The sequence below is a fragment of the Spermophilus citellus genome (assembly GCF_964194105.1).
Source record: "Spermophilus citellus genome assembly, chromosome: 5".
NCBI classification, from domain to species: domain Eukaryota; kingdom Metazoa; phylum Chordata; class Mammalia; order Rodentia; family Sciuridae; genus Spermophilus; species Spermophilus citellus.
In genome coordinates, this window is record NC_138186.1 from 136643387 (window position 1) to 136659109 (window position 15723).

Sequence of the window (15723 nt, forward strand, 5' to 3'; positions counted from 1 at the left end):
CTTAGTGCAGAACAGAATGTGTTCATCATCACAGAAATTTCCGTTGGACAGCACTGTTTTAGACTCAGGAGGGGTCAGCACCATGGACATACTGCTAGTTTATGTTTATTGAGCACTTACATGTGCTGTGCTCTTTTTTTGACCTATCCAAATTTCACAACATGATAAATGCAGGTACTACCATTATTATTATCATGTCCACTTCATATCTAAGTGCACTGAGTCCTGCAGAAGTCAGATCACTTATATAATGTCACATAGTAACTCAGAGCAACATGCTGTTCTCAAAGGCAAAGGGTTCATTTTCCAATCTTCTGGCAGGTTGGCTTTGTTTGAAAGAGCAGTAAGCAGAAAGTAAACATTCAAGTTTAGTGTGAGTATAGAAGCCACTTCCCAACCTATAGGAAAAAATAATGTATTTTTTTTTTTTTACATTTAGTTGCTTTGTTTCATTATTGCTCCAATATAGAATATAAACTTTGGGGTTGATTTGTAACTTAATTTTTAAATATCTGTTTTTAGGCTACATAACCCAGAAGAATGTTTCTAGGCTTTGCTTTACTTAAAAGCTTTTTTAAAAAGTGTACATTATTCTTTAACTGCCTTCTCCAAAATCTCACTAAGAGAATTTTTTTTTCAAAATTAATGGTTCCAGCTATTTTCCCTAAATTTGAAGTAACTTTTAAAAGATGTTTTTGTATGTAGTTTGATTATTCATAATTTTCTTATCTTTAATGGAAAAAAGAAACACTTCATTATGCACATGAAGACAATAAATCAATTAATTTCTGTACTTTGTATGGAATACTATGAGAAATTATTTTAAAGAGAATAAGAACTACAACAAGACTTCTTCTGCAGAGTGGTCAACCAGCAGATATTGGAAAGCATGGTGTGTGCTAGGTACATGTGCGCATGAGCAGTTTGATAGACATGGACTGAGCTATGTGCCACTTTGCTCCATATGACCTCCTCCCATCATCAGAGACTTTGCTGCCATCACACTCATGACTTTGCTTTTGTTTTCCATTTGACTGTTCAATAGGCCAGAAGTAAATGTGAAGAAATATTCTGGCTGCCTCAAAGATATTGAAATTTCAAGAACTCCATACAACATACTCAGTAGTCCTGATTACGTTGGTGTTACCAAAGGATGTTCGCTGGAGGTTAGTCTGTTTTTAAAGCCTCCCTAAACACATCCCTATCACTTTTTCATTTACTTAGTTTGGGTGTTCTTGTTAATAAATTTCTACAGATCCTGGTCTTAGCTATACATAAATGGTAAAGCAAGATTGAAGCATGCTATAAAGTTCTGTGATGGTAATGGTGTTATAGAGATTGTGCTCCATTTTCCCAAATGAAGAAAATGTATCTTTAGTATTAATATATCTCTGGTTCTCCCTTCCATTCCAACACTAATTTTTATCATTTTCTGTCATCTATTTTAGATTCGTTTTATCTATCTGCATTATATATAGATCTATTAGCAACATTAATTTTTTGAGAATGTATTAGGAGTTTAAGCATTTAATAAAAAGTAGTAATTTGTACCATACCCATTAGGGTATAGCCCCTTGTCTTTGAAGTAATGTAGATGGGGACTTGCAACTTCCTACTTTGCAAAGACTTCTGTAACATAACAGTAAGTCTTTTGTTAGCCAAAATCTCCAGAATCTCTGATTTTTTATTTATTTTGTTCTTGTAAGAGGCCCTGGATTCCACTTGACTGTTCCGCAGACTCCCCAGTTAGTGTTGAGTGCGAAAGACTGAGGACACAGCTCTGCTCTCTTGAAACATAAACAAAAGCCAATTGTCAATAGAAAACATTAATAAGAATTTTATAGGCATTCAATGGTGATGAGCTTTTATAAATAACAAAATGTTAACTATATCACACAAATTTTTAATTTCCCTGATACCATACAACTGTTCATTTTGACGGCTGCTTTGGATTAAGATAGTTTTAAAGCACTCCAGTAAAGTTCAAAGAAATGAAGAGAGGACAGGGGAAAAGAAAGAGTGAATCTGCCTTCAGAGCAATGAGGTTTAAAGACTGGAACAGAACTGTCAGGACTTCATTGTTCATAGCCTCAGGTTCCAATTTAGAATTGGCCATAGACACTCACCCTGAGCTTAGGAAGAAGGAAAATGGAAATGCATCAAGAATTAAAACTTTAAGGATCCATACTTGCTTCTTAAAGAAAATGTTACAGAGCATTTTAATCTTCAAAGCCTAACTCTCATCCACATTCAAAAGATATATACATGAAGATGGAAAACTGTCCAGAAAATGAATAGTCTGTATGCATGGAAATGATGAGTCTGTAAAGGTGATTTGCAGTAACCAGAAATTATTTTACAAGGAAAATATGAGGAAGAAATTTGATTTGGATAAATATTGAAATGTCTGCACAGTAGTTTTATCTGAACTATCTAAAACTCTGTGATTTGAAAATTGGAACAGAAAGTAGATTACACATTTTACCCGCTCTTGTGTCATTGAACTGGGCTTGAAACACTGTGGAGGGAAAAGACAGCCCACATGAAAAGATCCCTTGCTTTTACTCCAGCGCAATTCAGAACTTCAAAAATGAATATTTTAAGTGCCATAAATGCCCAAAGACATGCACATACTTAAATAAATGAAAGCACATTGATAGTAGCAAAAAGTCCCCCAGCAATTAAAAGTAATGGTGGTCTGTATTTACTGACAGAGAGACATTGCCCACAAACTTCAGTGCAAGAGAGATCCCAAATGAATATGCTTGCCATGATTCAGTTTAAATGCAGGAAGGAGCAGAAAGAAAGGGGTAAAGGTTGTGAAAGGTAAAATGAATGAATGGGTAAATTATAAAAAGGCTCTGTTTGGGGCTGGGGTTGTGGCTCAGTGGCAGAGCATTTGCCTCGCACAAGTAAGGCACTGGGTTCCATCCTCAGCACCACGTAAACAAACAAACAAACAAACAAACAAACAAAATAAAGATATTGAAAAAAAAGTAAAAAAAAAAATATTTAAAAAAAGGATCCATTTCCACACAGCTTTGGGATTGTCCATTTTGCACTTGATTACTGTCTAAAACATAGTTTATTAATTTTATTTTATTGTGTTTATTTATTTGTTTAGTTTTTGGTACCAAGGATTGAACACAGGAACATTTTTTTTTTATTTTGAGGCAGGGTCTCACTAAGTTGCTTAGGACCTTGCTAAGTTGCTGAGGCTGGCTTTGAACCCTCCTGTCCCAGCATTCCAAGCCACTGGGATTATAGGCATGAGCCACCACACCCAGCTTAATTTTATAATCAGTAAGAACAATGGTATAATTTTCATTTTGAGAAAAAAAATAGTATTTTTAAAGTTTTGTTTTTAAGGCTCCAATTTTTAATTTTTTTCCAGAAAGTATTTACATATTTGATAACTAATGAACATTTTGCTTGTGGACTCATCAAGAAGAAGAATGAGACATAGACCACGCTCTACTCATCTTTCAAACAAAAAAAAATAATTGATAGAGTATACTCAAGGGATTTATTATAATATTTTCAAGGAGATTTTACAAGGTAGTCAGGTGTTTTGTTTGAAGGGATTTTGTTGTTTTGTTTTGTTTTTTTCTTGAGACAAAAGTCTCACTATGTTGCCCAGGCTGATCTCAAATTCCTACGCTTGAGTAATTCTCCAACTTGGCCTCCCCCATAGCTAAAATTATAGGTTCAAGCTGCTGCATCTGACTAGCAAGGTAGACTTAAACTGAAAGAAAATGTTATCTGTCAATAGTGATCTCTGTTTTTAATCAGAAGTTCTAGACTGAAAGCCAAGGCCATCATTTTGATTTTTTTGTTTGTTTGTTTGTATTTTGGTGGAAGGGTTAACCAGGAATTGAACTCAGAGGCACTTGACCACTGAGCCAAGTCCGTAGCCCTATTTTGTATTTTATTTAGAGACAGGGTCTCACTGAGTTGCTTAGTGCCTGCTTTTGGTTGAGGCTGTCCTCCTACCTCAACCTCCTGAGCTGTTGAGATTACAGGCGTGCACCCCCATGCCCAGCTCATCATTTTAATCTTAACCCGAACTTCTCAAAATATTCAAAGTTCTAACTAGAAATAATATTTCTTCAACTGCATTTAAGTATTCCACATCACAATGGTTTTTATGCTTTCTAAACCACAGTATATTTAATAATCACATGGCCTGCAATGAAGAAATTAAAATTCATTTCTAATGATTTCTTCTCCTCTTCTCCTTTTACCCAGAATGTTTACACAGTTAGCTTCCCCAAGCCTGGTTTTGTGGAACTTATTCCTGTGTCGATTGATGTAGGCACAGAAATCAATCTGTCCTTCAGCACCAAGAATGAGTCTGGGATCATTCTCTTGGGAAGCGGAGGAGTATCAGCACCACCTAGGAGAAAACGGAGGCAGACTGGACAGGTACTCTCACCCCTGTTAACAATGGATTTTCCCTTGTGCTTCAATTGCTTGTATATTTTTATATTCACATCATTGATTTCAACTCTCATTTTGGCTAACCAGTATTAATCATTCCATTTATCCTATTGTCTTCCTATTTCCCCCACATCACCTTCTTAGGGCAATTGACTTTTCTATATTTTCATGTTGTCAATTTGAGGTGCTGAGTCACACCTATATTTGCACCAACCTTTCATATAGTACTTCGCATATTCATATGTAAGTGGGAAGGTTATAATCTATTCAAATTATATTAATCTTCTTTTCTTTAAGGTTAACACTTTATCAGATCTGTAGAGATTCAGCTAAGGTTTGTTCAACTTAAATTTAAATTTCTTCTAGGATCAGCTTCCCAGTTGTACTAGCTGAGGCAATGCTGTCTGTTAGAGTTTGACCAATCCAGCCTCTCTGGACACAGAGAAGGACCTGGCATAGGTGGCACCCAATCGATAGAAGCACGAACCACTATAGCCCAGTCTAACTCAAGAATGTTAAAATAAAGCCTAAGGAGCATCTGCTTTGAGTATTTACATTCCCTAATCATTTGATTCTTTTAAAAACAATCCTTCAACTACTCAGATTTAGGCATCAGAACTCTTACTTCTTTTGGTACTCCTCAATACCCTCCATTATAATTTTTCATTGTATTCTTTTTATTTAACCTATTTTTTCTCAATAAAAGCATTCATAGAAATTACCTAGCCCACCATTATCAGAAGAGTGAAATGCTTTACAAGTATGGCCTCAAATGTGCACATACCTTTGTGAACCAAATGTGATGTTTTTTTATTATATGTGTTTTTTTTAATTTTAGAATTTAATATTTAATCAATAATATATGTGATAAAGTCTTATCTTATTCTTTTTCTAAAAATAATATAGCCTGTACAAAATATTAGAAACCATGAGTAATTTGGGTTATCTCAGGAATGCAGGGATCATTTAATATTAGCAAATCTAAATATCCTCTAATCATCCCAGTACATACAGAAAAAACATTGGGTGAAACATAACACCCATTCTTAATTTTAAAATAAAGTGAGAAGAGGAAGAAATTTCCTTGGCCATCTGTAAAAATTTATAGCAAGTATTCTTATTCATTTGTTACAAATTTAAACCCAAGAATAGTTATTATTATTGAACTGAAAAAAGTATAAGAAAACATACTATAAGAATAAGCATAAAATTTAAGAATAAATATAACAAGTTAGACCTAGATGAAGAAAATTATAAAAGTGTATTGAAAGGCATTAAAGTAGTCCTTAATAAATGAGTGTATTCAACATGTTAATGGAAAGACTCAATATTAAAAATATGTCAATTCTCCCAAAAGTGATTCAATTTCAGTATCTTATATCATAATAGAAAGGAGACCATAATAGAAAGAGGAAAAGAGGAGCTACTGGAATTGAAATTGACCAAGCTATACTGTTATATTGTTTGCATGTATAAGTCCCACTATTGTAATGTACCAATTACAATAATGTATTAATAATAATGTAATAATGCATGATTATAATGTACCAATAAAAATTTCCATCAAGGACCAAAACCTCCCAAACTCCTGAAATTGAAGAATAAGATGATAAGCTTAGACTATCAGATATCAGCACATTATGAGAGTTTGGGATTGTAGTGCTATGATATTCATTCATGGAAAATTCTGTCTGGTGAAACAGAAAAGAAAACCCTGTCTATCCCAAGCATAGATGGACATGACATTTGACACTAAGTGGCATTGCAAGTCATTAAGAAAACAGTGAACCCATTCAGTGAATGATATTAGGACAATTCGTGATCTATATGAATAGAATGAAGCTGAATTTCTTCTTAATATCAAACCAAAAAGATAAATTCCAAGTGAATTAAAGTCTTAAATATAGAAAGAAAAATAACATGTTTGGAAGAAAATATGGAAAGATAACTTTCAATCTTGAGGAAGAGAAGGGTTTATTGAACAAAATAGAAGCAAAAAAAATCATTAATATTAGAACTCTCTCTCTACACACACACACACACACACACACACACACACACACACACACACCACAAGCCCCAGCCTGGAAAGTTACTGAATATATAACCTTCAAAAATCTGGTAAATGAGGACTGGGGTTGTGGCTCAGTGATAGAGCACTTTCCTAGCACCGGTGAGGCTCTGGATTTGATCCCAGCCCCACATAATTAATTAATTCATTCATTAAAGGTCAATTAAAAAAATCTGATAACCAGCATATAAAAGTAACTCTTACAAACCGAAAAGAAAAACAAATAGAGACAATAATGAAGATTTGACTAGACATTTCAGAGAAGAGAAAACATGATTAATCCAAAAATATTTTTAAAATGTTCAACCTCAGTGTAATGTGAGAAGTGCAACTTCAGGCCACACTAGATTTTTAGACCACTTAAAATGAGAAAACACTGGGAAATATCATTTTACCAAGTATTGGGAAGACCTTGGTCAAAGGAAACTCTCAATCACAGCTGGAAGAAAAGAGGGAGTGGCTACAGTCTCTTTGGAAAGTGATTTGGCACAATCTTATAGAGTTGAACTTTCCACTCCCATGTGTATGCCCAGACTCTTTCACAGCTGCATAATAAGACACGTACAAGAATGCTCATAGAAACATTTCTAACCATAGCAGAAAAAGTAGAAACCACCTCATCCTCATGAACCCGAGAACAAATAAGCAAACTGGCATTTTTGCATAATGGGATATTAAGAGTAGCCACAAGGAATAAATTGTAATTAAACAAGACAACATGGATGGATAGAAGCCATATGGAAATGAAAAATGATACTATTTATAGATTTTTAATACAAGAAGCAGTAAATAACTCCATTTACAGGTATGTATATGTGCATTTTTAAAAATAACTTTTTAAAAACATGGAAATAATGAAGGTATAATCCATATTAGTGGTTGCCTCTGACATGTAGTTACCTCTGGAAGGAGGTAGATGGGTTCAAGAAGCTCATAGGAGATATAACAATAGTTTCTTAAATTAAGTGATGGATTCACAGGCAGATTTTACTGCACAGTATGAACACAACTTCATCATTTGTATGTATATCACACTATGAGGAATGTGTCAAATAGTCATAATAAAATATTTTTTGGAAAGTAGAGGGAGAAAAGCATTATTTCATTTTTCACTGCACAAAATAATCACTGAATAAACATAAAACATGAGAGCTCCTTTAAATCCTTTATCCTTTAATCCTGAAAAATAAAATTATTTTCTCACTGTTACAAATGATAAGCTAGTTATAATAGGGAGACCAGACCTAACATTCCAAAATACATTTCTACTACACTATATTTGTTTCCTTGCTCATTGCAGAATAATGAAGTACTACCTACTTACTGGCTTCAAATTTCCCTTCATCAGTACTAATTAAGAGGACCTGAGTCACCAGCTTTCAGGATATTTCTTTAAGTAGAGCATGTTCCTATTAAAACAATTAAAATAAGAAAACATGAAGTACTATAGCACAAAATAAATTAGAAATAAAATTTAATGTTCCAGAATTTTAATGATAATGAATATCTAATATCTAATTTTTAAAAATTGCATAGTGATTGTTATCTGAAGAAGGAAAGGAGGTTAAATAGTACCGGTCTGTTGTAGAATCAATGCTGATTAAATTGACATGTTTTAGCTTTCAAAGATAACAGTTTTGATATGCAGAGGGTTGTTTGTGATTGTGTTCTGCTAAATGGGTTTGTGATGTCAAACAGCTGAGAAATGCTCAAGTAAGTAGTTTGTGGCTGCCCCTTTGGGGAATGGTGAGTACTAATCTAGATCCTCAGATCATTTTGTGCTGGACGTGGACCTGCGTAGATGATTCAGTACAGTATTGAAGACATGAGGATTTTGATAGAAACCATCTCCACTGCCATAGGTTACTCATGAGGACCCTGTGATCATGTGCAGTGGGTGCCCAGTGGTCCACAAGAAAGGAAATGTATTTGGCATCTGCTTTGGGGACGAGGACTGCATTCAAGCTCCCCGGGGTTCACAATCAGATATCAAAACCATACTGGTTGCTATGGTAACCACAGCAAGAAGAGGCAGACGTGTTTGTGGATGAAAAAATTGTCTCCTTCTTTCTAAATGTGGGAGACAAGTTACATGTTTGTGATAGAAATCTATCACACCAGATCGAGAGCAAACTGAAGTCTAAACATTCAAAATACCATGAGGTTGAGAGTCAGACCTCATTTCCAGAGGCCAGCCTTTCGCCTGTGAATACAAGAGAGACAGATTTTGTGGACACCCTTTGTGTTCTTTTGTGAGTTAGAGGACCAATTCAAACACAGCTGTTAGATTCAGCATTACAAACCTGCTTGGCAGAGAACTGCTATATTACTATCTGCACTTTCCACATCATCTAACAAGCAAAAATGGTAAATGGTTAAAAAGACATTGCCAAATACTCTAACAACTCTGTTTAAGAAAATATTGAGTTGTCTTCAGTAAGATCTCAGGCCAGATGAAATTGTGGCACTGTCAGAACATCTTACAGCTAAGCCATAGATGAGTCTCCTTTTCATCTTCAATAACCATTTCTCATTGCAGGCCTATTATGCCATATTCCTCAACAAGGGTCGTCTGGAAGTGCATCTCTCCATGGGGACACGAACAATGAGGAAAATTGTTGTCAGACCAGAGCCAAGTCTGTTTCATGATGGGAGAGAACATTCTGTTCATGTGGAGAGAACTAGAGGGTAACTATAGCACTAGAATACTTACTGTGTCAACTTCCTTTCCAGCCTTGGTCTCTGCCTGAACTTCAGTGTGTATAGATATACTATCCATCATAAAATGAAAAAGTACCTTAATTTCCTTTTCTTACACTTTGTATTTCAGGAACCTCATTTAGCCAGACCCTTAAGAATTCTGTTCTTAACAGCTTTATCCTCTATAGGTCTCTGTTCCACCTCTGGAATAACCAAATGAATCTTCTGAATCTAGAGATAAGAAAAATCCCTCCTTCTTCATCTCTCAATACTCTCTCCTCAAATAAGGCACGCACATAGTAAAGCTCACGTAAAAGCTCAGCCAGAGCCAGCAACCGTTGGCAGCTCTGATTTCATTCAGGTTCTAAAGCAGTTATGGCAGCTGCTTAGAAACCTGTCACAGATATGGTAGCGTGGCGACAGCAGCTGCATGACCTACTGAGCCTCTTGTGTGCGTGTTTCATCCCTGTCTCCTCCCCAGGGTGTGCAGAGTTCCTGCAGTACCTTCATGAAGGATCAGAGTCAAGGTAGAGAAGGGGAATGGCCACTACCCCACAATCCTTCCATGGAGACCTCCACTCCACAGATCCACAATAGCACCTGCCCCCCCTTGCTCTGATCTAGGGAATTGGCTTTAACAGTACACAAACCGATTTCCTGTTTCTTCAGTTGTTACCATACTTAATACTTTCTTTATTGGAAATTCATCAGTATTTTTCATCAAAATATTGTACAACTCAGAAAGTTAATTAGTTTTGAAGGACAGTTAGAGAAAAAGAAAACAGAAACCCAGAGACTGCAGGGGCCTCAGCCCTCCAAACAAGCAATCCATTTATTAGACTGAAGCATAGAAAAGAGCTAGAAATCAAATATAATGAAACCTCAAAACACAGAGAATACTTTTAAATGAAACACAAGTATGAATGTGTAGCAATAGTTCAAACAAGCAGTTGCTATTCTGTAGCTAAAGATCTATATTTTCTAATTATCCTCTTGTATAGATAACAGTTTAGATGAATAATAAGGATTTCTTATCATCTAAGTAAATAATAAAGCTTTCCTCAGCTCGCTTTGTTATTATTACATAGAGCATTAGGTTGTAGGCTGAATTGATGCTAAGCATTCCTGCAGCGTCTACTAACCAAGATGTTTAGAAACCATGATTAAGACAAATGAGCGATCAATAGTTGGACAAAATCAGAACTTTTACCAATTTAACAGCCAGATATTGTAGTTGTGGTTTCCAAAAAGAACAGCAGACTGGATTTTTGCATTCAAACCTGAAGGAACACTTTAGATTATGATTTTACATTTCTTCTTGACTAGATTTTATGCCCTTTGCCAAAAATGAATACTTCTTACTGTGGGAAGAACTTTTTTTAAGAGTCTGTGAACTTGAAAGTATTTCAATTAAGAAATGCAAATTTGAGAAATATAGTTGATCCCAGATCACCCAAAATGTATTATTTTCTAGAGAAAGAATTTTGAAATCCCCAAATGCATTATGAGGTTGTACTAAGGTGTCCTTTTAACAGGTGTCTCTTCAAGAAGGGCATTTTATTACGCCAGCTTCACAGCTGTTGACTATCAATCCAGCCTTCATTTGATTAAGCTCAGTGGATAGTACATCCCTGAAAACTGGTCATTCTGCTAATTGGCCATATAAACAAACGGTCTTGCCATTCACTGTTAATTACAGGATAATGTTGAACATATTAGTGTTTAGTCACTGAACTCTGTGCCAAAACAAGAACACATTTGCTTCCATAATGTCTTTTTCAGTGTTCTAAGGTCGAAACAGCATTACCCTCTACTTTATAAGAAGGTACTCCATAAAACTGATTAACCAGAGATCACTAATGTCCACCTGAACTTCACTCTGAAACATTTTAATGCTTCATATACCAATTCTATGATATTATTTGTCAAATATTACACAGACATTGCTTGTTAATTATTCTAAATGTACATGAGAAGTGTATTAATATTATTTCATCATGGATGAGAAAGAAGTAACTGAATTGCACAAAATCACATATCAGAAACACAGAGACAGGTTTTTAACCCAGACATATTTGTCTTAAATACTTCTATCCATGCTTGACAAACTATTTATTCTTATCCTTACTTGTGACCTTAAAGGTTTCTTTTACTTCAAGTTGATTATAATATACTTTAGGAATATTGCTTTCTCTCAACACTTTTCAGACCATAAATGTCAGTCACCATTTAGGTTTTCCTAAAACCCTGGATAAGATAGTGTTTTTAATACCACCTCATAAAATCATTGGGTTTTGACCAAATTATAGGACAAACTTCCCAAGATCAAACTTCTGTCTCCCCCTCTGCCTCTTTTTACTCCTCTTTCCTCATTTGTTCTTCTTTTCTACCCCTTCCTCTGGAAACAAAAAAATCTCATTTCAATCACTTTGTTATCTAATTTCTTGGTACTCCGGTGACCTCTGCTTTTTGTGAGTGCTCTAGCCTCTGACACTTCTCCCAGCATCTACCTCAGCAGTTCTAACTGGATGAGGGCCTGAAATGGCTGAATAGGCAACTAAGATAAGCAACTGAATTGGGTTTCTCCTCTGCGAAAGCATTCTACATGTAGGTACCAAATGAGGCTAAAGACCATGAAGTTGGGTCAGATATTTCAGGCATAATTGGGGTTTCCAGAATGAGAGCATGATTTGGACACTACCACCCAAATATTTTCTTCCTTATCATTGAGATTCAATTTTGTTCATGTAAATTACAATGTCAAGATATTTAATATGCAATTCAATTGGTGGTGGCTTGAAGAAACAAAAGTCTTGGACCAATATTTTGAACAAAAAAGGAAAAGAATGTAAGTAATAAAATATTTAATTATGAGGGGCTGGGGCTGTAGCTCAGGGCAGAATGCCTGGCTCGCATGTGTGAGGCACGGGTTCGATCCTTAGCACCACATAAAAATAAATACATAAAAATATTGTGTCCATCTACAAATATATATATATATATATATATATATATATATATATATATATATATATATATATATAAACATTTAATTATGAAACCCTAAGAATCAACCGCTAAAATTGTAAAAGAAAATAATGACAATAGAGCTGACCTGTCATAATATTAATAGGTAATGCAGCATTTATTATGGTGTTTTGCACAAAGAAGAAGAACCTCAGTAAAAAGTTGTTACATGAATTTAAAAAAAAAATAGAAAACACACCAGATTCATAATGGCCACGTTGGTAAAGTCCTTCTGTACATAAGTACTACATAAATCATTTAGATTTGATGCACTTAATGTGTAAAATATGAGCTGAATCCAGCTATTGTCTTCTAGCAATGCCCTTATTAAGTAAAACAGCCTCAGGGGAAACCCTTAATTAATGTTTTCCAGTGTTTGAAGTAGGTATTTTTATCTCCATTTTATAAATGAATGAAATGAAATTGAGCATGATTAAATAACTTGCCCAAGGTCACAGCACTAGTAGGCTTCCACATTAGCACTTAATTCCAGTCTGTTCCTTCTGAAAGCCCTCATTCATTCCACATCACTACCCCAGGATCTAGTAGCAAAGGACTTATATCATGGTCCTTGGGGCAGAAGCCAACTATAGAATCTACACCAGAAAAAGGAGGGCTCCTGGCTCCTTAAAACTCTAATCAAGAGCAGAGATTTGCTCTCTTTAAGAGTGGCTTACACACTCATTAAAGCCCCTAGAAGCACCACTTCATCTGTAAGCAAGAGATTGCTTTTAATTGAAGGGAGAAACATGGGGTGGCGGGAGTGGGGGTAGGGGTGTCTCAGTGAGTCACACATATCCAGAAGCGAGAGGCTTCTTAAGTCTCCTAAACCTCCAATGCTCTTAGCAATGAAGTTGCACCTCCTGATATTTGCCTACATATTCTTCTACAATCTCGTTTCTTAAAAACATAATTTTTCCTTTGAAACTAAATCTGACCAATTCCCTGTACACCCCCTTGAAAAGTGATATCTTGAGCCATAGCAAAATCCATCTTTTGTTCTTTTCTCTTTTGAATTGTATCAAAGTGGATCCATAATCAGTAACAATTTGTTGCCTTACTATATTGTTTCCAGTTCCACATGTGTATGTGTTTTTGTTTTGTTTTTAACTTATAAAATCAAGTAAGATAGCCCTTTAGGACTGCATTGTCCACCAGAGTACTTTGGTTTAATTTTCAAATAGGAAGTAAGTTTTCAGTGATCCATTTATGATCTTGGGGCTGGTGACTAATATTGATGACATTTATCACTAATGGCACCCAGATGACTGTTGGAACCAAGCTGAAAACCTACTTCAACAACAAAAGAGAAAATGCATTTGGTCATTGCAACTTTGTCTCCTGATTCTTTGCCCCAGGATCCAAGGATTATTGTAAATCAGTAGCATGAGGTTTTCAATTAGTCGTGTGTGAGTTATCTCTCATAAGCAAATTAGGGAAAGTAATGAAACAGCCACTAAGGAAAATTGTTGCAAGGAACAATGAGCTTGGTGTTCTTGCCTGCCTCTTCTATTCAAAAGCCAGCAGCTACAATCTTTATAAAACAACGTACTGTACAGTGTTTGCTGTTGATTCCTGAAGTCAAAGCTCTCAGGAGTACAGTTTGTCCCCTAGCAAGAAGAGAATAGCCAGCACAAACCAAAAAATAAAGAGTCAAACAAAATGTGACCCCATGCTGTGCCTAACCAACTGATCCTTACAGGATTAGACATCACTGCTCAGCACAGGAGCCCCTGTGCTCACAGGCTCATGTTTTGGGCTGCAGACTACAGCTGTCCCCTCTACCAGAGGCTCATTTTGCTTCTGCACATTGCCTGATTTCAGTAAGCTTTCAGGGACAGTTAAGAGAGATAAGGGACAAAATGCTGGGGAAAGAATAACAGTGGTTAATGTGGAGTTCCAAATCAGCCAATTTGGGATCACCTAAACGCTGTAGAAAGGATGGGTGAGGGGCGGCAGGAAGGAGATTTCCAACTGTATTGAATAATATGTGATTCATGTTTGTTTATTTTAAAAATCTTAGCATCTTCACTGTTCAAGTCGATGAAGATAAAAGACACATGCAAAATCTCACAGTAGAACAGGCTATTGAAGTCAAAAAGCTTTTCATTGGGGGTGCTCCACCTGAATTCCAACCTCCCCCACTCAGAAACATTCCTCCTTTTGAAGGCTGTGTGTGGAATCTTGTTATTAACTCTGTGTAAGTAATACTCCTTTCTACTATTTTTTTTTCAATTTGAGGATCACTAACATTATCCAAAATCATGAGGAAAGGAAATTATGAAGGTCTTAATTTAGAATTGGAAGACTGAACTGGGGGTCTTAAAAGGGAGGGCATGGCAGTCTGATTCATTATGGAGGAATGAAAACTAATAAAAAAAAATTTTGTTCCATTCAATTAGCCCCATGGACTTTGCCCAGCCTGTATCCTTCAAAAATGCAGACATTGGTCGCTGTACCCATCAGAAACCCCTGGAAGATGAAGATGGAGGAGTTCCAGCTGAAATCATTATCCAGCCTGAGCCAGTTCCCACCCCAGCCTTCCTTACTCCCAGCCCAACTGTGGCACATGTGAGTGTTTATATCTCCATTCACTTGGTGTTTTGAGTCGTTTTTCAGAAGGGGAATTGTTCAAGGGAATCAGATATACTCTATTGCTGGGATTGGAAATGAAAATCTACTCCTCTCACATCTACCTTGAGTTATTTTTATTTATGTGTTTCCCTAAATTTTTGTTTATAAAATAGTACAGTTTCAGTTGGAAAGTTGGAAATCAGAAATATCCAAAATTAGCAATAGAAGCTACCTAGAATACCAACACAGAAAGGGAATCATATCACTTTTCAATCATATCACTTTTTTTTTTTGGTACTGGGGGTTGAACTCAAGGGCACTCAACCATCGAGCCACATCCCCAACCCTATTTTGTATTTTATTTAGAGACAGGGTCTCACTGAGTTTATTAGTGCCTTGCTTTAGCTGAGGCTGGCTTTGAACTCGTGATTCTCCTGCCTCAGCCTCCTGAGTCGCTGGGATTATAGGTGGGCACCACCACGCCCCACTACAATCATCAATTTTATTTTTCATTTCACACATAGATCTCATACCAGTGCCCATGAAATTTGGTAATCTGATTTTTAAAATTCATAATACACAATTAAAACTGGTTCTAAACATGTAAATGTATGAGTCTACTATGATTTTTTATTATGGTATACACACATATACATATATACAAAATGTGTCACAGTGCAGGAGGTAGTAGTCAGACAGCGTGGAGTCAAATCCTAATTCAACCAATCCTAGTTTAACCAACCCTCTATATGAATTTGGGAAAGCTAAAAGGGAATAAAGAGAAGGGAGGGGAAATGGGAATAGAAAAGACAGACTAAATCAGACATAATTTTCCTATGTTCATATGTGAACACACGACCACTGTAACTCCACATATTTACAACCAGAAGTATGGGATCCTAATTAGAATA

At 35.9% G+C, this 15723-nt stretch overlaps 1 protein-coding gene across 1 annotated transcript in view; it reads left to right on the forward strand.

Moving 5' to 3' along the window:
- Window positions 1-15723, forward strand: part of LAMA2 (laminin subunit alpha 2) — a 576405-nt gene that overhangs the window by 541277 nt on the left and 19405 nt on the right. The window contains exons 52-56 of the mRNA XM_081295188.1: window positions 1046-1166; window positions 4249-4425; window positions 9051-9199; window positions 14262-14438; window positions 14641-14809. Of these exons, the coding sequence (XP_081151314.1) occupies window positions 1046-1166; window positions 4249-4425; window positions 9051-9199; window positions 14262-14438; window positions 14641-14809 (793 nt within the window). The remainder of the gene's footprint in view (window positions 1-1045; window positions 1167-4248; window positions 4426-9050; window positions 9200-14261; window positions 14439-14640; window positions 14810-15723) is intronic.